Source organism: Aphelocoma coerulescens, chromosome 2 (assembly GCF_041296385.1).
Source record: "Aphelocoma coerulescens isolate FSJ_1873_10779 chromosome 2, UR_Acoe_1.0, whole genome shotgun sequence".
NCBI classification, from domain to species: domain Eukaryota; kingdom Metazoa; phylum Chordata; class Aves; order Passeriformes; family Corvidae; genus Aphelocoma; species Aphelocoma coerulescens.
The window spans coordinates 160,167,710-160,193,873 of NC_091015.1; the positions used below are offsets into that span (position 1 = coordinate 160,167,710).

The 26,164-nt window shown below is 38.8% G+C and overlaps 1 protein-coding gene across 2 annotated transcripts in view; it reads right to left on the reverse strand.

Annotated features, from left to right (window-relative positions):
- Window positions 1-15,711: 15,711 nt before the first annotated feature.
- Window positions 15,712-26,164, reverse strand: part of LOC138105477 (dynein axonemal assembly factor 11-like) — a 50,440-nt gene continuing 39,987 nt past the window's right edge. For both annotated transcript variants that reach the window (XM_069005502.1, XM_069005501.1), the window contains one exon: window positions 15,712-17,156. In XM_069005502.1, the coding sequence (XP_068861603.1) occupies window positions 16,970-17,156 (187 nt within the window). In that variant the 3' untranslated portion in view covers window positions 15,712-16,969. The remainder of the gene's footprint in view (window positions 17,157-26,164) is intronic.

Genomic DNA, 26,164 nt, shown 5'->3' on the forward strand with positions numbered 1-26,164 from the left:
AGAGGAGGTTTAGGTTGGATATCAGGAAAAGGTTCTTCACCCAGAGGGTGGTTGGGCACTGGAACAGGCTCCCCAGGGAAATGGTCACAGCACCACACCTGACGGAGTTCAAGAAATGTTTGGACAACACTCTCAGGCACATGGTGGGTTTCTTGAGGTGTCTTGTGCAGGGCCAGGAGTTGGACTTGATCTTTGTGGATCGTTTCCTGCTCAGGACTTTCTATGGTTCCATGGTTCTGGTTCTTTGCTTCTGATTCTAACCACCAAGAGCACACTCAATAATACTGAAATGCATGTTTTGTTTTGCTTTAAAATGAACATTAACATATTTGCCTTATATACTTTCATTATATATCATGAAAATAGTTTAAAGATGAAGGAGTATCTTTTCCAACTAACTCCTGGTGAAAATGATGTGGTTTTTAAATACTATCCTGCAATCTAATTAAAATTCTTAAATAGTCCTGGTGATTTGAAGCCCTGTTATTTTTTATTTCAGTGGCACTTGGGTTACAATCTCTTGACTGATTCTGATCTCCCATAAAAGCTTTGTTTCAGTGGTTAAAATGTTCTCCTTATAATTCTATAGCATATCTACTCAGACTCTAGAAAAACCACACAGTTCTAAACTGATCTGGGATTGGCCTTACTGAAGCTGAGTTTCTCCATGGCCCTGGGTAAACTAATATTATCTCTGTTCTGTGTCAAATTGAATTTCAAAAACACATGCCTAAAGTCACAAGTGTTTCAAGATTAGCTTTCATTTAATAAACCTTGGAAGAAAAGTATTTGAGCACTAAAAGGCACAAAGTGTATGAAATCTGAGAAATGTCCAGCAATATGCTGTCACCATGTGACAGGTCAGTATTTGTTTAGCTTTAATTTTCCTTCTCTATGAATGCCAAAACACTTATTATATTGCTATATATATGTATAGAAGCCAGGTGTAGAAAGAGAAACACTGGAATTTCTAATACAGGCATTAACTGAGCACATGATTTGGTTTCCAGTTGCTCCAAGTAATGCAGACCAAGTGTATGGTAATGCAGTACCTAAGTAATGCAGACCAAGTAATGCAGTACCTTCAACCTTTTGAACTTGTTTTCTAGGCTTCCAAGATTTCTTCCTGCCAGCCCAGGCTGCATCAAACTTGCAAAGGAATTCAGTTCTGCTGCTGCTGACAGTACTTTCTTGTTAATCTTGCTTTACAACACATGATGCCATTTGCTTGATTGCCATGTTTGCCCTTGCCTTCACAGAAATTTTGTGCCATGGAATAATTTCTATATGAGGAAGAAAAAAATCCATTTCATCTACTCAGATGCACAAAAAGTCATGACTGCAGACAGCTCCAGAGCTAACCTGTGCACTGGACCACGTCCCTTTGGTTATGTCTGCATCCCCATTATCTGACACCAAGGGCAGCTGGCTGCTCCTGTATGAACAAATCCTTTTCCCTGCGAAACAGAACAGCTGCATCCTTAGTCCCATGGGGAATGACCCCAGCTCCTGATAGCTCCTCCACTGGGTCTGGGGACTGTGTGGGAGCATGTTAGCTGGTGCCAGGCAGAAAATCACGAGGAACAATTTCCAGAAACTGTGGAGAATCAACGCTGTTAATTTAATGGCATAGATGTAGCCTGAGGTTCCTCTTCCAGTTAAACAGGAGAAATATGTGCTTTGTCATAAACACTAAAAGTAGATAACTCACGTTTTTAGCTGCTTATTTCTCTCCATGACTTTAAAAGTATGAGGAGTGACTAGGAGAGAGACAGACATCTACACGGTAGAAATCTAAAAGTAGATGGGATTAATCTTTCTGAGAACTCACAGCTACACTTGCAACATAATGTCCCACATTAAAGTCAGTGGAACCTAATTAATAGTTTAGTTTTACACATGCACTTCAAATGTCCTTCCTGCCCATCAATGATTTCTAAAATCAAGGCCAGTTCTTTCAATCTTGGTTTCACTGAAGCTAAGGGCAAACTCCTATTTCTTCACTGGAGCCTGGATTTCCTTGTTAGAGTTCAAGTCTCCAAATGAGAGATGCTTGTTTTAATTGGATTACTCACCAGTGTCTCTGCTGATAGGCAGCAGAGACTGAGAAAAACAATTATAACTCTGATATTCCGGACAGCTCTGCTACTCCAGCTCTCCCCCAGCATCTGAAGAATTGGCAGTTCTTAGAAGAAAGTCCATACTAAATTAAGAAACATTCCTTTCTGCTCTATATTAACAGCTTGCAAGCAGCAGGAGACCAAAGAGTTTTGCTCTATGAATTATTTTGTTTTAAATGCAGAGAATTAGTTCTTTTCTTGTTCTCTATTTTTATTGCAACACTTTTGCCAAGACTCCATATGCCAAGATGTAATTAGCTTTCAGAGAAGACATTTGCAGATCTGGCACAGACCATGGATAGTTTAACAGCTTCTTTTCTGTTTCTTCTGAATATTAAGCAGGAGCATATAATTGCTTGTGACTTCTTTCAATGCATCTCTGGAGTTTAAATCATTTTTCAGAATTAAATACATTAAAAAAAAAATAAGGTTAACACAAATATTATTCAAAGAAGATATTTTAGGCACACACAAAATCAGGAATTCCTACAATTATGTGGTTCATTTCAGTGCTAATTCAGCCCTATCTTTTAATTATACATATATTCATTCTCTATCTTTCTATATAAAGATGAGAAAGACTGAATAAAGACTGCCAGGTGTGTGCACTAGAGAAGAGCTGATTTTCTGAGGGCGACCATGTCTTCTGGTATTCCTTGTCTCTGGAGTGCTTCATATCCCATTCATTTCTCTTTATATTTTGCCGCTTTTTATTTGCTCAGCAATTTGGTGTTAACCAGACATCTGGAGCTAGCACAATATTTTCAATGAGCTGGATGATCATTGGAGGCATTGACAATTTTTACTGATATCACTGCTTTTCACATCACCCAAAAACTGTGCCTGCTCTCCATGGTACCAGCCATAACTACACAGCTCCTTCAGGCTGGTTGATTCTTGCTGTTTACTGCCCACTGTCTTCTGAGCCAGGTACAAAGGATACAAAACCTCAGTCATGTTGATATTCCCCACGTTGCACTAGAACAAGCACGCAGACAGGAGTGAGGTAAATCAGCCTCACTCATAGCCAGACTGAGGATAAATGGATGTCTGACCCACAGATGGAAGCTGCTGGAAGCTACGTTACCAGTGATATATTGACTGGGGACCTCTTAGTATGTCCTATTTGCAAAGGGCCCCCCTGACTGCAACAGCTCTATGAATAGCTTCTGCAAGGATTTATGGGTGTTTTTGATTAATTTTCCACAGCACATCTTCACCTCTGTTTCCTGGACCACCTTTGGCTCTGTGGGCATGTGTTGTCAAAGGTGACTGGCATTTTGAAGGGCTTTTTTCCACACCTTTTGTCTGGCTCTTTCACACCTTCATCTCCTGGATCTTGTGCAAAAGCAACTGCCAGTGGCACTTGCAAGAGCTGCTCTCAGTGGCAGTGAACTCCCCTTACAGTTTCCCAGCAGAAAAAAATAAAAGATTGAAAGTTATTCTACTTCTGTAAGACTGCCAGGAGTTGGACTCGGTGATCCTTGTGGGTCCCTTCCAGCTGAGGATATTCTATGATTCTGTGATGACTGCCAGTTGTGGCAATGCACATACCAGACAGTACATTGTTAGAAGATACTGTGGCATGGGGACATAGGAGGGACAAACTGGTGAAGTGACCTTGTGTAGATCATGCACAGGCATGAGACTGCTCTGCGCATGGCAGTTCTGCAGGAGAGGTCTTAGGATGTGCTGCAGTTTATGCAAAGAGCTGATTAAGTTTCATGTAAGTAAAATTTGACTGAGGTAGGTAAAGAGACATGAAAAAATCCCAGACTCACAAAATTGCTTGGGTTGGAAGGGACCTTAAGGATCATCCAGTTCCAAATCCTCTGCCGTGGCAGGGATGCCATCCACTAGATCAAGTTGCTTAGGTCCCCATCTAATCTGTCTTTGAACACTTCCAGGGACAGGGCATTCACAAGTTCTCTGGGCAACCTATTCTACTGCCCAATTAAATAAGTCCTCAATTAAAACGGAGTGTTAAAATTCTTGGAATTTTAAACTAAAAAGGGTGACTGAGCCTGACTACATGGAAGACATAAAAAAATTCAAATTCTTTCCAAAAATACCTAACTGAAATATTTTGCTGCTTGACTGCACTTCGGCAATGCAGCCAGAGGGGGAAAAAAAAGGGATCTCACTTTGCTCAGCAATTTAATATGTAGCGCTATCGAACAAAAAAGATGTCAGTGTTCACTGAGCTGGTAACAGAGACTAATCCATTGCAAGGCTGGAAGAAATGTGTCTTGAGTCTTACATAAACGGGACAGCCTAGTTTCAAAGGGATGTATTTTTGCATGTCAGAAAGTCAGGCTCTGATTAATAAGGCATTTAACATAAATGACATCGTTTTGACAAAGGAAAAGTGGCAAACAGAATGTGACGTCTCCCCTGCCCTCTGGCTCTCTCCAAAGACTTTTTCAAATCCCATGCTAATTAGATGCATGTGCAAACAATTGATGTGTCATGCCTTTAACAAGCAAAGGTTTGTTTTCTGTGAGCTAATTTCACCAAAAATTCATGCAGATCCTCCTGTCTTATAAATGGGAAGGGATGCTAAGGATGGCTGAGTACCACATGCCATGGATTGCCTGCCTTCAGCCCTCTGGTGTCACTCACCAGCTGACTCCCACTGCCTGAAGAGCTCAAGATGAGGCAGCCACCGTCAGACTCCATCCACTACTACCAGCCAAAGTCTTCAAACAAGTGCCTGGGATGCTGCAGATTTTCTTTGCCTCTCCTGTATGAACACTCCAAACCAGAAGGCTGGCTGTCATCACTGGAGTGTGAGGCTATGGATATTGCAGTGGGAAGCTTCTGGAAAGCCATGGATGTTTGATCTAAACTGTATTCTACTTATGAAAGCCAGCCTAAACCAGCTGAAGGCTGCCTGCACACCCAACTCTCCACAGGTCCCCTCCTACTTACCTACACCCTTTCTGTGCATCCTCATCCTGTGCATGTCTGAAGAGTGTGGAAAATGTGAATTTTTCAGACTGCCATGCTATGGGCACTACAGATCTCTCTATTATCACCACTGCAGGAGAAATTTTGTTGCCTTACAACTCAAATGTTCCCACTCCAAAACAGGACGCAGAGGGAGTGAGGACCATGACCAGGTAACTCCACCAACCCTGTGAGGATTATAGAATCCCTTAATAAGAAAGAAGCAGGCATAAGTGACCTCGGGAACTTGCAGGGTATATGTCAAGTTAAAATAAAAAATAAAATAACATAAATAGGGGCAATAAGGACTAAACTTTTAGCAAGGCCATTGTTTGAATCTGAATACAACACCAGGAACCAGGCTAGAGCAGCAGTAAGGATGAAGGTTGAGCCTCCATACTGCTGTCAGCTCTGCATGGGTGCCTTTCTGTACAATATGTGTAGCTCTGCACAGGCCTGAAGGATGCCTACAGGGGGGTGATGAAAGAACCAGAGCCTCCAGCAGCATTACTGATTGGGTAGACATGGCAGGAGAAGGAGACAGTGAAGGAGAAAGTAGGAGAAAGAAAGGTCAACAGTCCTCTCCTTCCTAGGCCACATTAAGGATTAAATTATTCACTTAGTGGGCAATGTGAGGGTGAAGGGAACAGAGCTGACACAGCAGAGACCCAGAGCAACACCAGTCATTGGGGTGTTGCTTGTTCAAAGCATGGTGGAGAAGAATGCATTTGTCACCATGAGTGGCATGGACATGTGAACTGGAGGAGGAGCACCAGCTGGCACTGCCTCTGTTGGATTCTGCAAGTCTTGAGATGTGACAGCAAACATGGGCCAAGATGCAGGGCCCCATCAGGCTCCTAGAACGGTTGAATACTCTTCCTCAGGATGGACTTTGTTTATCTGAACTGTCACAGATTAGAGCTTTTGTCCTCAATTTAAGCAAATTTCTGAAAGAGAATGAAGATTATCTTCTTTTGTGCCCAGAGGACATCAAGAAAACTGGTGAAAGGGTTGCAAGCAACATCCTGTGAGGAGCAACTGCGGGCTCTGGGCTTGTCTGGTTTGGAGGAGGCTGAGGGGCGACATCATTGCTCTCTTACAGCTCCCTGGGGAGGGGAAGGAGGGGGAGTGATAAGCTCTTCTCCCTGGTATCCAGTGACAGGATGCATAGGAAGGGTTCAAAGTTGTGTCAAGAAGTTCAGAAAGGACGTTGGGAAGATGCATTTCTTTACTGAGAGGATGGTCAAAGAGTTGAACAGGCTTCCTGGAGAGGTGATCAATGCCTCAAGCCTGACACTGTTTAAGAGGCATTTGGACAATCTCCTTAACAATAGGCCTTAAATTTTGGTGAGCCCTGAATTCATCAGGCAGTTGGATTAGATGGTTGTTGTAGGCCCCTCCCAACTGAAACAGTCTATTCTGTTCTGTTCTATTCATTTCTGTTCTACTCTCTCCCGTCCTCTTCTATTCTTCTTGTCCCACCTGTGCAGGGTTTGACACATCCAACCTTAGGGGTGCATCAGTGGATTTATATGCATAGGTTCTGCAAAAATTAATATGAGACCTTGTTTCCAAGGATTCAACATCTATGCATGGAGGGCAGTTGAATTCTTCACTGCACAGCCTGTCTGGTATTGAAATGCCAGAACGAAGGATGAGACCAATAAAAACTACTCAAGTTCATAAGGATTTAGTGTAAGAATTAGCAGCTGTTTTCATCTCCTGTATTCAGACCACAACTCTTTCTCCTAACTGATGTTCTCAGGTTCACTGATGTATTTGCCATTTAAAATGCTATTTTTGGACTCCCAAGTCATGCTTCACTCCAAAATTCTTTACAATGGAATTCACAATAAGTTTTTTGACTAAGGTCTAAACAGCTCTTGCCTTTTTTATTGTCTGCCATATTTCTATATCACACTATCAGAATAATCAAGGTTAAACTGCCAAGGTCTGAATCCCCTGATAGTGTGCAGTAATAAATTTAGTGGAGACACTGTAATTGCTTCACCCAGAAATGCCAGTGAATATGTTGAATATGGTAAAGCTTCTCACTGACCTCTTATCATTTCCCAAAAAGATACATTATATGCAGATACTAATTTGTTAATTGTCATGCAGTCAAAGGCATGCAAATGATGTACAAAGTGGATCTACTAAAGACTATTGACATGCAAATTGTAAGTTCTTTTAAGTCTAAAGGGAACAAGAACATTCAGCTCTTTCCAGCTCTAGAGTAGTAGAAGTTCATTACCTTTAAAAAAATTTTAAAGTAATTTGAATATGGGCTCTTAAAGGCAAAAGTAAAAACGTGTACCTGTAACTGTTGGAGAACTTTTCTCTGGAGTGACCTTTCAATTGAAAATGACATTTTTGAAAAGCATTGTACAGCCAGATTGCTGTGGAAATGAGGAAGTCCCAACAATTTACTCTCAGGAAGTGACAGGGACAGAAATGCTTGAAGGGTTTTTTGCACTTAGTGCCTTTGGCATCTCAGCATATTCTGCTTTCTCCTCAACTCCAGTCCAGAAGAAGGGAAGACACTCTCTCCTCTGCTTTATCTGCAAGTGGGGGTGTCTTTTTTCATCCCATCTGCCTTCATGGGAAAAAAAATCTTGTGCATTTAGGTCATCTGACTTGATAAATGCTGGATGGAAAGTAAGAAAGTATTTTGTGTTTTTTGAAGATGTGTACTTGAAATTCTTGCTTTTTTGTTTTGTGACCAATCTCTGTCTGGCATAAATCAGAAATGCTACTGTATTCTACTTTCTGTTTATATATTTCCACAGAGCCAAACCAAGTTTTTAAGCAGTAACTGGTGAGTTCAGGTTTAAACTTCTCCAAGGATATGACTAAAGGTAGGGCCTGATCACTTACTGGAACACTGAAGAATCACTGCCCTCCCAAGGCATCTCAGATTAGATACTAAATATGGAAAAAATTGAAATGGCCAGTCATTTGAAAGTTATACTGTCAATATTTCAACTCAAATAGAAATACTTTTGCTGAGTGTATGGAAAAGGATGTTCTAGTTGATATAAGGTATTCATTTTTTCAGAAAGCTTTTGACAAGGTTGAAAGATTAGGAAAAGAAACTAAGCTGTCTTGGCATAAAAAGGAAGGTCAGCCCAAGGATAAAAAATTTCTTAAAGACAGGAAAGAGAGTAAAAATAAAGAGTTTTCACAATGGAGGCTTATCTGTGGATCCCTAGAGACCCTGGGCTCAAAGTTGAGCTGCTCAACACCCTCTCAAATGGTCCAGAAAAAGAGATTAACAATGAGATGATAGTATTTGCTAAAATAAATCTTGAGGTGATAAAATGGCTTGCAGGAATTATATCGCAAGCTGCCTGAGAAGAGCACAAAAATGTCTAAAAATCCCAAGGAGTTGAGCGACTGAAGGAAACAATAACTCAATATCTCTAAATACAAAGGGGAAAATAACTCTACAGCTTGATCTGTCAGTACACAGTGGTAGGTTCTTGTCTAGCTATTGAAATTCAGGAAGTAAAATTTGAGCTCTCTGTAGTTTTATAAATATGTGGGCTCAGTGCTTGACAGTATTCAAAAGGTAAGAGTCCATTAGGAATTTGTAGGAAAGTGAGAGGTAACATGGTGCTGTGTAAAACCACAGGGCAAACACTTAGATTTGCCCCACTCCGTCCTGGATGCAATAGAAGTAGAAAAGGTTCTGAGGAAAACAACAGGCTGAATCAAAGGAACTAGGAATCCCCAGGGATATGTTGATAGGCTTAAAATAAACTAAGGCCAATATTTACAGGATGCATAATTAAAGCACGAAGCTCGTAGCCACAGGATATAGAATGGAGGTTTATAAGGACAGTTAGTGTGAAATAGCAGCAACACAGATTCACAGAGGAGTGTTCCATCAAAGATAATTGCATGTTAGCCCCTAGGTCAGGCTTTCCTACAGCTGCTGACTGTCTGAGATTGTATCAGCGAAGGATCACCCTTTTCAAAATTTCTTATACAGAACAGGGTCAAGTCTTCCCAGCAGGGTATGCAAAATTGAATTTTGCCTCTCCCAGAATGAGGGGAAGGGGCTGGATTAAGTTGGAGTGTGCAAAAGAAACTGCATCCCTCAAGGGTTAGCAGGTGTGATGGGGCAGTCACAGCCCTCCAGACTAGTGGGTACATTGCTATTCACTGTATTTCCTGGCTTAGAAATGTCCTGCTTGAGTTGAGGCACATCTTGGGCTAAATGGACTTCTGATTTGGCTTCATCTGGTCTTCGTTACACCTACCGCTGTGAGCAATGGCATGAGAAATTTATTGGGGAATTCATGCCTCCTGCCCTCAAGTGATGGGCTTCTGCATTATATCCTCATCTCTGCCACTGCTGTACTGACTGACTGAGGCATATCATTTTATCCTAAATTCTTCATATGATCACCTATAAGATGAGCATATCTTTTCTCAGTTTTGACTCTTAGTTTACCAATAATTTCAGTATCAATTAAGCTGAAGTTGGGAAGCCTTCAGAGTTCCTCTCTGAGTAGAGACTAGATAAAACAGTAGAGCTCAGACCTTCCTGGGAAACTGGGGGGGTATGATATATGGGGTCCAAAAGTAAGGCAATTATGGATCTGAGTGCTGGGAATTTCTTATTACAAAAGCCTTTTTCCTTAAGTGACTCATCCTTGGTAGGTGCAGAATTTAAGAGTTTGCACATCAAGCCGTTTACTCAAATTCCTTTGGCAAAAGGAAATGGTGAGAGGTCCTATGAACTCTAACCAAGAACTCTAAAATCATCATGAAAGACACAAACCAGCACCACATGCACAAGGACCACTAGCCTGGAAATGGACTAGTGGAGCCTGGTTCAGGACTGGATGGTAGTTTTGAAGCAGTCTCCTGCTTGTCTCCGTTTATCGTTCCCTTGTTTGCAACGTCAGGGAACAGACTCTTAGAACCACCTGGAAAGACCCACTGTCTCATGCCCTAGAATGGACAGGGAAGTACAAAAGTAGCGAGAACATCGTGCAGAACAAGAAATGGGGAGAACATTCATATTTGTGTTCACACACAGGTGTTCCTTCCTCGGACAGACTGAACAATACCTTGGATCTTCTTTCCCAATCTGAGAAAAGATACAGGTCAAAGAATACCATATAAAGTCTTTACAACCTATGGAACCTCTGTCTGACCAAATTATGCTTTTTCTTTCCTGATTCAAGATCCCAGTAACAAATTCAAGACCTGATATTTCAAGAGCTATCAGTTGCTGAAACGAATTTCACAGCTCATTTATTAGGCAGACTTCTCTGTCTCTAACCACATGTAGTAATTTTCTTTAATCCTGTGGTTCAGATATATCCAGCAATAAAATCTCTCCTGCTTCAGACCCAAGCTGATTTAAATGGTCATTTTTGCCAGCTGTCCTTGAATCATCTACACTGAACCCTGAATTAATATGATGGGAAAGAAGAAAGAGCTTCTTTGACTATCAAAAGAACTTGAACTAGATTTGAGATTTTCAGTGATGAGATACCAGGTTTGAGTTGACCCAAAGAAATTCATTTGTCTGGATAACTGTGACTTCCATGCCACACATTGCTCTACTACTTATGAGCAAATATTAGACTAAGTAATCCCTTTGAAACAGGCATTAAAAAGCTTCCCTCAGTCATTAAACCCTTTCAATGCCTCATTAATTCTAGCAGTATAATCTGTTTTTGATTAACCAGGTTGTTAAGCATCCAGTGTCAAACACTGATAAAGAGGGAGAATTTGCTTTACAGATCACAGACAAGTAATTATGTATCTCAACACAGCTGATAAAATGTAAGAAATTACCTTCAGCCCCACAGAAATCCCCCCAGCACAGTTAGCATGGAGTAATCTGATGACACCTTCACAACTATAGGTACATATTAACATGTCACAAGAGCCTTTGATACTTCATTACCACTTCGAGAGCGTTCAGGCTGAAACTCAAGTTTTGTAGGAAAGAAATTGAAGAAGTTTAACTGATTTATCTAAGACACTCTAGGCATGTACTGGGGCCACACTTGGAAAAGTTTTAAGAATGTTTGACAGTGACTTAGTTTCATACATGAATTCCCAGATTGAGCTAAATTGCAAGCATAAATTTTAAAAGACACATATTTTTATTTAGCATATTGAAAAATAATTTTAGTGAGATGACTATAGCTTTTACTACAGACATAAGGAAGGGTGACACTTAAGCATTTAAATAGCTGAAGCTGTAAGTAGATACTGAGCATAAGCACACATAAGGAAGTTCTGAAAATGGTGCAGGATATCAGCATCTTTAAATATTCAGAAGTACAGTACAGAGTCTTAGGTTCATGGAAATTAAAAAAAAATGAGTGAAAAAAAATGGACTTGATTCCCTTAGAGGATTTCCACTGCAGAATGGATTTCGGTGCAGGAAAAGCAGACAGCTTGGATTTCTTCTAAAGCTGATGCCATGCTTCACTTCAGCTATACTTCTTAGGTGACTGATAAATCTCCATGAGTGTTTTCCCTTTGAAAATTTTATACTGATGATACACTTTCATTTAAATATGGAAGCATATTGGAACTTTATTGTCAATCTCAGTGAAATCCTTAATTAAAAAGTCAGATGGCTGCCTGCCTTGTTGCAAAACCAGAGGAGCCAACACTAATTTATGTACACTGTCAAACAGGCATAATTATGCTGCTGGTAGACTTGCAGATGGTTAGCAGTGAGATCACAAAAACAAGGGTCAAAGCATAGCCACAGCTCACATCTTTCTAGCCAAATGTTCACCAGTCAATTCTTCTATACACATATTTCTATGAAGTTTCTTAGGAGGAATATGCTTATGGGTTAGAGCTGTGGAGTTTTTAAGTGCTTCTGTTCATACAATACATGCTATAACTTCTGAGATTTTCTTTTCCCCAGACATTCAGGCTGTGCTACACTGAGAGTTGTATTTCCAGTAACAGCAGTACAACCTGCAGTGTGGACTTGGTTATTACAATTTTCCTATGCATCATGCTAGAAAAGCTGTTGTCAAATATCAGAAAAGTCTCTTATAAGTTGAGACACCTCCATACAGTGCCCTATATGGAAAAATTGCCACTTTGTGCAGATCTGAACTCCTCCAAGGGCAAACCATTATGCTAACACCTAGACAAACCAGTGGGCTGGTTCTGTACTATACCATCTCCTTAAGGGAATGGGCTTTTGACTCTTGGTCCCTGGCCAATTCCCACCACATCAGGGCTTCTCTATGGAGGAGTTGTAGAGTTTCTTTAAATAAATGTGTGGCTCACATTTCTGTGCCCTGTGTAAGGGAGTGATTGTTGTTGTCTGTAGCAAGGGCTTATATGGCAGAAGAAACTATGCCCAGTCTGTCTAACATGACTTCCTTGCTTCCCTGTTCCTTCTAATGTCTATATTTTATAATTAGCTCAGGTGATCCTGAAACCAACACAGCAAACAGTCTCCAGACCTGATGTACTCTGTGGCTCTCACAGTGTTTTGACTGTGACATGTTTGATGCAGGAACAATTTGTACAAAACCTGCCTCAGAGAGATTCCAGCTGATTATTAGATAGCTCCAGGGCACAAGTGTGTAACCAAGAGCAGCACTTCTGCCACTAATAATATCTTTGATCATTTATGCTTTTTAAAAAGTAAAACATGAACTGTCACTCTGAGTAAGCTGTGTTTTCTAAATTATGTCATACCTTTTGTCCCTGTTAATTCATATGCTGTTTTCTTAGATTTCAGCTTCATTGAGCTTTCACTCTGCCTGGGTGTATCAGAGGTGGAAGGAGAAAGCTGTGTTGAATCAGTATTGCTCAGGTACTGCAAATGAGAACAATAAGCTTCAGCATGCTGCAGTTGACTCTGTAACAAAAGAAATACATTTATTTACAAATAATTTGCAATTAAACTGTCAATAGGTGGTGCCCAGTGACAGGACCAGAAACAGTGGGCACAGACTCAACACAGGAATTCCCTCTGAACATCAGGAAATTTTTTTTTTACTGTGAGGGTGACCAGGTGCCTGCACAGGTCACCCAGGGAGATTGTGAATTCTTCATCCCTGGAGATATTCTAAAGCCATCTGTATGAGGTCCTGGACAACTGGCTCTAGTTTGAGCAGGGAAGTTGGACCAGATGACCACCACAGGGGTCTTCCAACCTTGAACATTCTGTAATGCTGCGATTTAGTATGGGTGAAGTTACCCAGTCTAGCAGCAAACACCTGGCCTTTAGAATTGCTCAGAAAAACACTCATGCTCAGGCCCCCTATGCTTTCTTTCATATTCATTAACTGGTAAGAAATGTATTTGCTACTCACCAGTTCCCCCTTATGGGAATTATCATTTGAAACGTGCAGTGGGAAAGCATATTTTGCATGTCCAGTACTGTTACCCATACTGAGTATATTCAGAAATCCATCTAAGACTGAAAGATCTTTTGGTAGCTTTGAACCAATTTTGCTATTTTATTGCATATTTTTCAGCTGTAATTAGAAATGCAGGATAGTTTTACCCTGTCATAGTGTAACAGATTCCCTTCTCCTTTTGTGTTTTTTGACCAAGACGAATCAATTTAATGCTGGAGGGAACCAGACACTTTCTGTTTTTTGCATCAACAAAAATCTTGTTCTGATGTCAAATCCAAAACTAACATGCCATCCCAGTTTTAGAACAAGTGGAAGATTTTGTGGCAAATCCAAGGGCATTCCTGAACCGTTACACATCTTTCCTCTCAGTACTGCTAGAATTTGTCATTAACCCCATCCATCTCCTGTCTACTGGATGATTAATAAATCCATCAACCGCATACTGCTAAAATTCATCCAGTCATCTAGTTAGATCACAACACACACTCAGTGCTTTCTGAAATTTTAATCTACTTAACCCAATTACATAGTAAGAGATAATGTTGTACATACAACTGCTGAGTCTGCAGTGACAGAATGAGGCAAGTGGCAAATGAAAAAGAAGCCCTTTTTTGTCAGCTCTAAGTAGGGGAATAGTGTTTCCGATGCACAATGGGTTTGATCAGCTGCCATGTCCTTAACTGGGGGAGACAATGGTGGAGTTCCCTTCTTTGCTCTTCCTTCCTCTGGTGGGGGCTGTGACTATCTTTATTCCTTTTGTTATCTTTTAATTTTCACTATACAGGGGATATTTAATCTATGTTGGCTGCATGTCCTTTGTCCTCTTTTGTCCTCTTTTCTCAAAATTGCATTGTCTTAGTGATCAGTAATTTTGTAAGGTGTGTTTATGCTCTTGTGGGTCACTGGTTTAATCTTCTGCTCATGCACTTTGTCTCTCTGTGATCAACCTCTGCTGCTGTTCTCCATGGCCCATACACAGCTGAGAGGTTTATTGAAGCTGATTCTCAGAATATACTCCATTTTCAGGCTGGATCCCAAGATTATGTTACCATGTGAAACAAGTCTTTCTTCAGTAGTTCCAAGTATATTTTGGTACCTGCTATCAATTTTCCTATGATGTGTTATTGTAGCTCAATACATTTTTTATTTCCCCCCCCAAAAGCAGAGCCAAATCTATTCACAATGAAACCAGATGAAAAAAGAACTGAGTCGGAATGGGGAAAGATTAAATTGTATTGTCCTTTGGTTTGACATTAGAGATAAATTTTTATAGCTCTCTTTTTATGAAAAAATAAAATAACCATACCTGACCAGGCTGCCTGGATGCCTCTGTTTTCACAATTTTCTGAAACTCCTGACAGGTTCATCCATATTGGCTGAAGATCTGAAAGGTTGATTGTCCCTACAAGATTTTCAGAAATAAGCAATGAAGAAAAAGAGGAAAGCCTGCAGAAGGTTTACCTCTTAGAAACATCAGGAAATCCCCACAGCAATCAATGAAATTACAGGAAATTAACAAAATTTTGGATCAGCTGCCAAGATTTACTAATTTTTGTCTTCAAAAATGCAGTGGAGCCTTTTTTCTTCACCTATCTCAGCAAAATTCGTACTTTCAAAACCAAAGGAAGTATGCTTGAAAGGAATAAAAACATAAATTGTCCATCCAACTGCTAAAATTTACATTATCTGTTGTCTATTTTCTGATTAGGACTGCACAGTTACATAAAACAGCATCAACTTTTAGGACTCCCAGGCTCTCCCTGGGCTGCAGTGGGGTCTCTGCTCCAAGGGGGTCTCTCTGGGGCTGCCAAGGGGGGATCCCTTTTCTGAGACTGCAGCCCCTCCTCCCCTCCTCCTCCAGTTCCACTTACGGGCCACTGCTGCTGTTCCCTCCTCAGCTCCTCCTCCTGTAGCACTGTCACCTTTGGCCCTTGCTGGAACCTGCTTGTCCCTGACATCCTGCCACCCCCGGGGCAGGGACAGGTTGATCCTGCCTTCATCAACCCTGTGCAATCTCAAGCACAGAATTTTGATGTGCAATCCAGAAAATTATCCACGCTCACCCTACAGGCATATTACTACTCAGTGAGATCAAGAGATAAAATTTAATATGTCTTTTCCATAGTTAGCTAGCAAGATTAGGCATTTCTAGTGAATTGGGACATATTGCAAAAGCAGTTGATGTTTTTATTCTCCATTAACCAGAGCAGAGCTGATTAAATAGATTCCAGGGCTCAGAGGCTTGTATCATTGAAGAATTTATTCTGGAGTTGGAAAAATTGAGTCACTGCAAAAGAAAAATCCAAGATGATATGACAGTACATCAGATGATGCCCAAATTCAACTTTGGTTTACATCTTTGAGATATATAAATTTTCTTTTCAGCTTTTAGTATATGCAGCATTAGTACGAAACTTCATTTTTTTATCCTATATCCATTTCAAACTGCAACCAAAGAAAATGCATCAGTTCAATCCATCAGCCCAAGCTGACAGATATTTTCTACTTCTCTTCAGTGCACTTTAAGATAGACTATTTATCTTTATCTTACATTAAACATCTGTGAAGAATCGTAAAGCACTTTAGAGTGGCTTAAAATTCCCAGAATTCAATGGGAATATTTTCATTCAAACTGCTGAGTTTTTTGCATGATGTTTTTCACAATTAGTGATACAGGACTTTCAAAGGATGTGTTATGAACTTGCCTATGTGCTGAGGATACTGTGGCCACTATCTGAACTTAAACAGTGGTTCAGTAATAAATGCAACTTATTAATTTTCTATCTTAAGGATGAAAACAAATTCTAACCAGAAAATATTGCTTGATTCTTCCTGACTTCGCTTGCTCTTGACTAGAAGCAAAAGCTGATTTGAATCTGAAGCATTTTCTTTCTCAAATGAAGTCTTTTATAAACAATTACAAATGCATAGGGAAGGTAATGAAAGTCACTCAATTTATTTTTTGCTTGAAGTTTCTCTTTATTCTTTTCCAAAATCTTCAAGGAGTGGTATTATTAGATGAGCTCCAGAATCCAGGAGCTGTGCATTATGCTGGAGATCCAGTGATGTATGGTAGATTATAGCAATATCTCTAACAATACCCTTTTCTCCTACTGTCGTCCTTCATGAAAATGAAAACACTGAAGGAATACACAGAGATTTTTCCTATACTTAGTTTAATGAGAAAAATCATAAATCTTGCTACAACTGCTTTCTTCCTTCTGTTTCTCTTTTTCACAGTAATGCGTCATCTTTCAACCCAGACAGTAAAATCTTTGAAGAAATGGTGATCTCTGATACAAGGCCCCTACTCTAATTTCAGATTTATTAAGTAAACAATCTAGGAAAAGAATTTATATAGCAATATACTAACAGAAAATGCAGCAGAAAACACTGGCATAAAAAAGTTATTGTTAAGAAATGTAATGATATTACCAACTTCAGCTCTGTTTTATTTTATTTACACATAGGGTCATGAATTCAACACAAGCATTCATGTTATGTATAGAGGGACTATTTCAGAATGTTTCAAATTAAGGGAGGAACATCTTCATTATTTTCAAAATCAACACTGCTCTTCTTAACCTCTGTAACCTTCTGTGGTTGGAGCTTTATAGGTCCCTGTCCAGTTCGTTCCTTTTCTTGGATTATCTTTGTCACATCAGGGAATGAATATTTACTAGGATCCACTTCTAACTTCTCAACTTGTCCACTCCTGAGAGAACAGGGAAATAAATGGAAGAAACCCTTAATTTCAGTGTCAAATAAAGCAGAACTGTTTGAATTTATTATGTGATTCTATGATTCTATTTTGGGTGCCTGTTTATAAACACATTGGCTTTGGCATGAGGGTTGTTACTGAGTCCAATTAAACCAGTGTTAAGAGTTCTTGTAACTTGAAAATTGATTGCTAAATAAAAACCCTAAGTGTAAACACATAAAAGTAATACAAAATCTCTAAGATTTTGTACAAAAGAATCCATAGTCTCTAGACTTCAAAAGTTAATTTTTGATAATTTTTGATCTCTGTAATTCCCTTTATATCAAAACATGGTGACTGCTGGTATCACAGTACAAATGGTTGGCTTTTGATGTAAGAACATTTTTATAAATCTAATTAGTTTTTTGGGGTTTTTTTCTGTTCCTTTTTACACAGTTCCTTCACACTGGCTATCCCTTAATTTCTAGGTTCCAGGTCCATCTTTTGAAAACAGAAATACTTTCATTTAGAGAGAAAATACAATTGTAGGGACTTGTCTGCCTTGATCAACTAATTTTTATATTTTGGCAATATGAATCCTCACCATGTTTTTATTATGAAAAAAATTAAATTATTTAAAAAGTCAGAATTTTAACACAACTTTCAGATTCTATTGCTATTAAGGATACTCTTTCAGGTGACATTTAGAAATATGTACTGGCCACTCATTAAGGCAACCTATCCACATCACCTAGTGATCAAAGATTTGAAACATACTCTCTGTCTTGCAGCATTTACTCTCATTATTCTTTTCTAATAGAGAAGTTCAATGATTAAATGGAAAAAATATAACCTGCTTTCATGCAATTTGTAACTGTTTACATGAAAAAATGGCAAAATGGAAATTTAATTGTACAATTACATTTAATTTTTTCAAATTACAACATGATTTGTACATCTTCATACTCCATTTTATACTAAGCCACAGTTCCCAGCTCAGCATTAGAAAAGACAGCACCTCACCCTTCAGAGATGTGAGAAAACTCTGTCTACCCAGGAGATCAGAAAGGCTCCTTAGCAGGAGCAAAAACAAAAGGGAGGCAAAGTCACTGCATGACAGAATGCATTTCTTGACAGGCAATGAAAATTTGTAAATAAAGTACAATAAAAGATTTTACACTGAAAATACACCATCTTTAGTTGTTAAAATAGAGAGAGTTTTGCAGGGCAGCTTCCAAATTCTGGCAATGTTTCTTCATCAAGGCTCTGGGAGATCTGAGCAGGCATCCCAGCCCTCACCTGTGTGCAGGATCTCTGTCGAACTATCGGAGAGATGCAGAGGGGCACGTGGGAGGGTTCCTCCTCTGCTGCTATGCTATGCTGAGGAAAGCATGAGCACCAGAAGAGGCAGTCACCAGCCTAACCACCTCTTTCAGCTCTTTGCCACCAGATTTTTCTTGTACTAAAGGAATTATTTGATCATTTTTTTCTGAGCAGAAAACAGCCAGAGAAGCCGCCTGCTTTAATAATCTGGATAAATCTTTTCCAAATAGTGGCATAAGAAAAAATTACTCAGAGTAGAATTTTATGGGCAATGAAAACAATACAAGAGGTCTTATTTCTTTAGCCTGAAATTCTCCAATTTACAAAGCTAGATTTTTTTTTTTTCTGATATTGCACTATACTATTTAATGAAACAAAAATATGTTCAATTTGTGGCAACATTCTGAAAAAAATGTTCATCCCCAAAAAGTAAAGGGCATTTTTGTTTCTTGATGTGCTGTGACCTGGAATGACTTTGTCAATAGCTGTTGATGAGATTGCAAAGAGAGCAGACCCTGTCCAGACTCTTAAACTAATGATTTACCACTAATATGAAGCACCTAAAAAAAAGCTAAAAAAGCATAAACATGAAAATAAATTAGGCTCAGCCAGTGCTTCCATCACATGCTAGAAAAGAATTTCCTTAATTTGAAGTATTTTAATTAGTAGTGGTATTTTACATTTGTTCAACAGCTCTAAAGTTGTACAAATTGTCAGTCATGAAAACAATTATGGAGTTTGAATGTCTTATTTCTTTGTAGCAGAATAAACTTCACTACACCCAAAAAGAATTAACAGTGAGTGTCATAAGTAACACTCCATACCAACAAGCTATGAAAAGGTTATTGCATAAGCCATTCTCAAAATTTCATCAACACATGTAATCTTGAAGTATGTTAGCTACAGGCAACAGATAAGTCTGAGAATCAAACACAAATGATTTTTTCCAGAAAGGAAGTGGATTTTTATGTACTTACATGAACATGATCAAACATTCTATACTTGTTTGGTAAAGCTCCACAGTGGTATCACAGCTACCCTGATAAAACTATTGGCTGACAGCAAGACTCAGGCTGAAATCTGTGCAGCTACAACACAGAGCTGCTGAGGAGCTGCTGCTCTCATCGTACCATCTATGCAAAAGAGGCTGGGTATTGATGAGGTCAAGGGTAACCACCTGAACATATTTTGAAGAAAGAATAAGGGTTTTTTCCATGTAATTCTACCTAGCAGAATAAAAATCATCTTGTTGCTGAAGCTCTTCCATGAGAAATGGTAAAACAGCTGTTATGGAAACAAAAATATTCTTTGCAGGACCAGCTACGGAACATATCTGAAAATCTCAGTGTTTGCAAACTATTTCAAGTTCAGGTTTAAAAACTGATGAAGCTCACAGTTTTTGGCACTGCTACCTGCTGCTGAGTGTTCTCTACCTAAAAAATTATGGTCAAACACTAGAGCACCACACAAAAATAAATTAAATCCTTTCTTCCTGACTTTTTTTTTTTCCCTTGAAAAGGTTATTTCTACCTCCACACAGTTTTATTATGCTTTTAAAGAATAAAATTAGAAGACTCCACAATAAAGAAAATTTTGCATAAGTATTGCAGCCTGCAATCTGGTCTGTGACATGCTGCATATCTGATAATTTGGTATTTCTTGATAATTTACATTTTTGTCTACATAGTCCTTAATCCACATACATGATATTTAAATGATTTGACAGTTACATTACCCTGTTTCAACTTCAGAATTTCAACAAAATTTAGATAACTAGAGATTTCTCATATCTTTGATCCAGAATATATGGTTATTGACATGTGATTGAAAGTTTCCTTTCTGATATCAGGATATCTAAAAATATTTAGGAGTCACAACCAACAGCTTTGAAGAGGCACTTTTTCAAATCTTTTAACACTGTGAATGAAAAAGGACAAAAAATTATTATCATCCCAGAAAAAGTACTAATAAATCATTTTCATGAATAAAAGACCTGAGTGATTCCAGTATATGGAATGACAACTATTTGAGAGCTTAGAGAAGACAAATCTTTATTTAGGTATGTTAAAAACTGATGGTGAATGTGTGACACTTGTCATACTCTGGTCTCAACTTTTGAGAATATAAACTTAGAAAAAAATCTACTAGGTAATCTAAGCAAATAATTACGTTTTTTTAAGTACCTGGAAAATTAATTCCTCTTTCATTGTGTAAGAGGCCTTTCAAATCTCCATATATGTGTGTAATCTGAAATGAAGCTGTAATTGGAGTCTTTGGAATCAGTGGGAAGACATGAATCCTAGTAGAATCAAATTCATTTTTCAGGGACTAAATGTCCATGAAGAAGAACTAATAAATCAGTGGTAAATGTTCTGATAAATAAATGTTCTGATAAATATCTAGATCATTCTGTTCTAAAAGACAAATATATTTCACAAATAGGATTCACCAGACTGAGAATGTATATATTACTAGTGTCCATGTTTCTAAAATTATGACAGAAAATTGTAGTCACTGTGACATTTTCAACTTCACTGTTCCATCCCTTTCCTTCTTTTGAATAATCACTTCAAGTTAGTAAATTTTAAACTGACCTTGTCTGCAAGCAAGAAATATGCTCTAATACCTGCAACATGCAATTTGACTCTGAATTTCTACATGTGGCTATAATATCATCTTATTTTCACTCCTTTCACTGTTAAATTTGTCAGCCAAACTTGAAAGTATTAAACACTTCGGAAACATGTACTGAAAACACACTTTATTCTAACCAAGCTTTTTCGAAGTTATGGAATGTTAGAAGGCAACTTTTAAGTCCATCTCTGCCCTCAGACTTTTGTCCTTGTCCCATATGCACAACAAAAGACTGCTTTAGACTGCAGAGATCAGGAACTAATTGAATTGTTCTCTTGAGAATGCTTTCTCCAGAAGTGCACATTTCTGAAGCCTTCTCACCTTTATTAAAGTTAGGGATTATCAGATGCCTGTGTGCAAATTAATTTTCAAATCACTTCTGAGGAACCCCAGCTCATTAGTTAGAGATGTACACCCTCTGCTTTGATTAGCTCCAGGCCTCTATGAGAATGTAAATAAATCCATACTTTGAGATCAATTTGAGTAAAAAACATTTTTAATATGTTGCTTAGTCATAGCTGACTACACTTTCTGGTTAAGAAGTCCATTGAATTACAATTTCTGTGATTCCTGCCTTCCCATACAATATTACTTGCAGTCTAAAAGTTCTCAGTGTCTTCATGACAGCTAGCAAGCTTCATTGCCAGAAAATATGAATTCTGCAAACTATTCAACTCTTAATATCTGTGATCTAATCCCAGGCATTTATCAAAAGCATTACCTCTCAATAGAACTGATAACTGACTTGTCATTTGTGGTCTTTGCACACATTTACTCATCTGTCATTCAGGCCACTCTTCAGACACGCTTGACTTTCTTCCCATTGAAACGTTTGTGCTTGGTTTAGACACAGAAGAGAATTTGGGTTCTGAAAGATCACATAAACCCTCCTGCAGCTCTTTCAGATCAGTTTGTCTGCAACACCATTCAGTTTCTGACCTCATCTTACCTCCCCTTCCCAGTCCTGAGGAAATCACTCACTTTGTTCTACTGTATTTCTCCTCACAACATGGTGTTCTCCCCCTTCCAACTCATCACATCTCTATCCCTCTGCATGAAAGCTGTAGCAATGTAAGACTGGGAGAGATTTTCAGTGATTCAGTCTGTGGAAAGGCAGTATTCTGACACTTCACAAGGACAGCTTCAGGAATTCAAATTAGAACTTCTCACTTCCAAAGAAAGGTCCTTACTCTTACATCTACAATTTTTTCCCATAGATTTGTTCTTTGCCTCTTCTCCACCAAAACGAACCAAGCTAAATCAGGGTCATCCAGTAAAACAGAGATTTGCAGTATGTTTCATCTTCAGCAACACTGTTACATCTCAAGTGAGACAACTGTAGAGAATTTTTGAAATAATTAGTCTTTTTTTTTAATTTGTTAATAGCAAAAAAAAGCTTAACTAAAACCAAAGACTTCTCAAAAAAAAGTGAAGTAATGCTTGTTTATCACTGAAACTGCAAAACATAAAAGAAGTTCTGTTAATGAGTCTTAGTATGATATGTTTGCTAGAAAAAAGTTGGAATTAAAATCCAACAGTGATTAAAAACATACAGGTTTTCTCATTCTCAGCTTCAATATAATTTACAGGTAACTTTACATATTTTATGTCTCTCCCAGTTAGTGAAATTTGTTTGGAACTGGACAACCTCTTCAAAGGAATTTATAGGTGCACCAGCAGACAGAGGTGGACAATCCAGCAACATATTTTTCTTTTTTTTCTCTGCAAGAGTCCAGATGGAAAAAATAAAGCAAACAAAACAAAACCAAACCTAAACAAAACAAAACAAAAAACTGCCAAATGCCATACATTGTGCATTGCCACTAAGAACTGATTCCGGTGGAATATAAGTCAGATTTCCGACTTAATTATTACATGGTATTCTCTAGAGCACATGCTGGCTTAGTCACCCAGTGCTCTCTTGCATAGCTAAGAGGGGAAAAGACACTTGGGGTAGTCAGATTTGCAGTGCCTGAACAAGAAAAATAGAAATCACCTCTACCTTGCATTCTTTATTTAATTATAAAAGGTGTGTATAGATCAGAACTTGCCAATTAGCTTTGAATTCTGCAAAAATTGCCACTCCATTCCTTTGCCTCTTCAAATTAAACCATTCTCTGGCTGCATTTCTCAACCTCTCTGTATATAAAGATCTACAGTAATAAAAAACAAAACAAAAAAAATCCAAGAAAACTCCAAAAATGAAAGAAAAAAGTTGTATTCCTATATAGCTTTCTTTACTGGAGGAATTCAAATGTGTGTATATTTATTAGAGATATTTGGAGTTTTATTTAATTTTTTTCTTCTCCAATACACTAAAGGAAAAATAGTCTAAAGCTGTAGGTATGAGACAAGGATTGTTGACTTTATGTAACTGTTGCTCTTAAGATTTCCAGTGCAACTTCAGAAAAGTCAGTTCCTACCTACCTCCGAATTTCCCCTATGCAGCTGTGGAGGACTCAACTTTGGTATCTTAAAACTGAACTGTGAGGTCAGTTCCAGTAAGGAATGGCACACTCAGCTACTGCACTAACAGAGGCTTTGTAAGTATAATAGATCAGTCTGTCAAATTCCTTCCACAGAAACTTGCCTCTTTGAAGGCTCAAAATACAGTTTTGTATATAGTTACAGAAGAAATCTCTCATACATGGCAAAAGTAATCACAGTATCATCATGTAATCTAGCTAACAAGAGTTAAAGAGATTTAAAGCTCTACATTACAGTTTGGCAGTTTATATGTCTGACAGCATTTAGCTAAGACATCTGTAGCTGTCAAGTGCAATCACTGTAATGAATGTTCTTCTGTAATCTAAGAGACAACTATTCAGCAAATTTTTAACATCTGGCTAGTCAGCGACTTTTCAGCTAAAGAGGTCAAAACTTACTATTTTTAGAAAGAAGTGTAATTCAAAGACTCTTTTCCTACTTCTGCTTTTGTGATATATATTCCTGTAATATTTTAACCCTCAAAATCTGCAAGAAGCATGTTCATAATTACTTAAAACTACACAGAAATGAAACACAAATTCTTGGAGTTCCACTATGCCACAGAGTATCTTTAGTTCATCAGCTGGCAGGAAAGGGCACCATTTCACATTATTACTTCCATGCTCCCATTATTATTTAAACATTTACTGTGCAGCCAAAACTAAAGGCAAACAGAGGGCTGTAAGGAAATATATTTTCCTAATACACAAGTTGTTTTTTAAATTTATTTCTTGTAATGCATTTAAAGCTTTAGCTGTACTTCTGTGGAAAAGCACCATTCCTTTTGCAAAGAGTCATAAAATAGACTCACAGAATGGTTTTGGTTGGAAGAGAAATCTACAGATCATCTGGTCCAACCCCTCTGCAATGAGCAAGGGAGACCCTCAACTAAATCAGGTTGCTCAGAGCCCTATTCAACCTGACCTTGAATGTTTACTGGGATGGGGCATCCACCACCTCTCTGGGCAACTACTGGCAGTGTTTCACCACCACCATAATACAAAAATTCTTTCTTATATCTTTCTTCCATCTTTCCTCTCTTTTACTTTAAAACAATTATGCCTTGTCCTGTCTCTAGAGGCCTTATTAAAAAATCTGTCCCCATCTTTCTTATAAGATCCTTATTAGTATGAAAGGCTGCTAGAAGGTCTCCCTGAAGCCTTATCTTTTCCAGACTGAAGAACCCAGACTCTCTCAGCCTTTCCTCATAGGAGAGGTACTCTAGCCCTCTAATACTTTTTGTGGGCCTCCTCTGGACTGGCTCCAGCAGATCCATGTCTTTCCTGTACTGAAGATACCAGAGCTGGGTGTAGCACTCCAGGTGTGGTCTTGGTAGAGCAGAGCAGAGAGGGAGAATCCTCTCCCTCAACCTGCTGCCCACGCTGCTTTCGATGCCAGCCAGGACATGGCTGGCTTTCTGGCCTGCAAGTGCACACTACCTGCTCATGTCCAGTTTTTCACCCACCAGTATCCCCAGGTTCTGCTCAGGGCTGCTCTCAATCCCTTCTATCCCCAGCCTTTATGTATACAAGGGGTTGTCCTGAACCATGTGCACCACCTTGCATTTGACCTTGTTCAACCTGATGACATTCACATGAACCCACTTCTCAAGGTTGTCCACATCCCTCTGGATGGCATCCCATCTTCTGGTTTGTGAACTGCACCACCCAGCTTGGAGTCACCCCCACAATTGCTGAAAGTGTGCTTGACATGAAAATGTACTGGTCCCAGTATGGACAATGACCACTTGTCATTGATCTCCATCCAGAGACTGAGACATTGCCTACGCCCCTCTGGACACAACCATCTGACCAACTCCTAGGCAGAGTAGAAATCCCAAAGGTGGGGCTGATGGGTCAGGAGCTCCGAGCATCCTCTTTTCTACTCTTTTTAAAAATGGGTGCAATATTTCCATTTTTCCAGTCACCAGGGACTTCACCTGATTTCCATGACTTTGCAAATATAATGGAGAGTTACTATCCACTATTTGGCCTGGACCTTCTAAAAATACTTGACATACTCAGTAATCAAAATGATGCACTTTTGTAATGACTGCTGCCTAAGGAAAGGGTGCCTAGTCCTTGGGGCTCACTAGTAACCTCAACAAATTCTTGCAGGTGCCCTATCATCTTCTCATAAGGCAGATCATCAAGAAAAGAAGTTAATGACTGATTTTTTATTAGAAATAAGAAATTAAAAATAGAATTAATTACAACTGACTCTTTCAGAACCATTTTGCTAGTGTCCGAAATATTGAGAACCACAACAGCCATGATTCAAAATGCCATTTTTTACTAGCTGCTTAGCCTTTTTAACAATATTCACCACAATGAAATCAAGCAAGGGAACAAGTGCAACACTTAAAATATAAACAGATAAACAGCTGAAGAGACTTTGTAGTTAACATCTTATTCTGATAAGAATGCCATTGGCTACAGCAAAAGGAAAAAGAAAGATTAAAACAAAAGTATTTGTACTTAGGCCAAGTGTTCATAAACCCTACTGCCTATTTACAGTAGCACTTGCTAAGGGTTAAAAACAAAATAGTGCATCACTGAAATTCACTTGCTTTGAGCAGT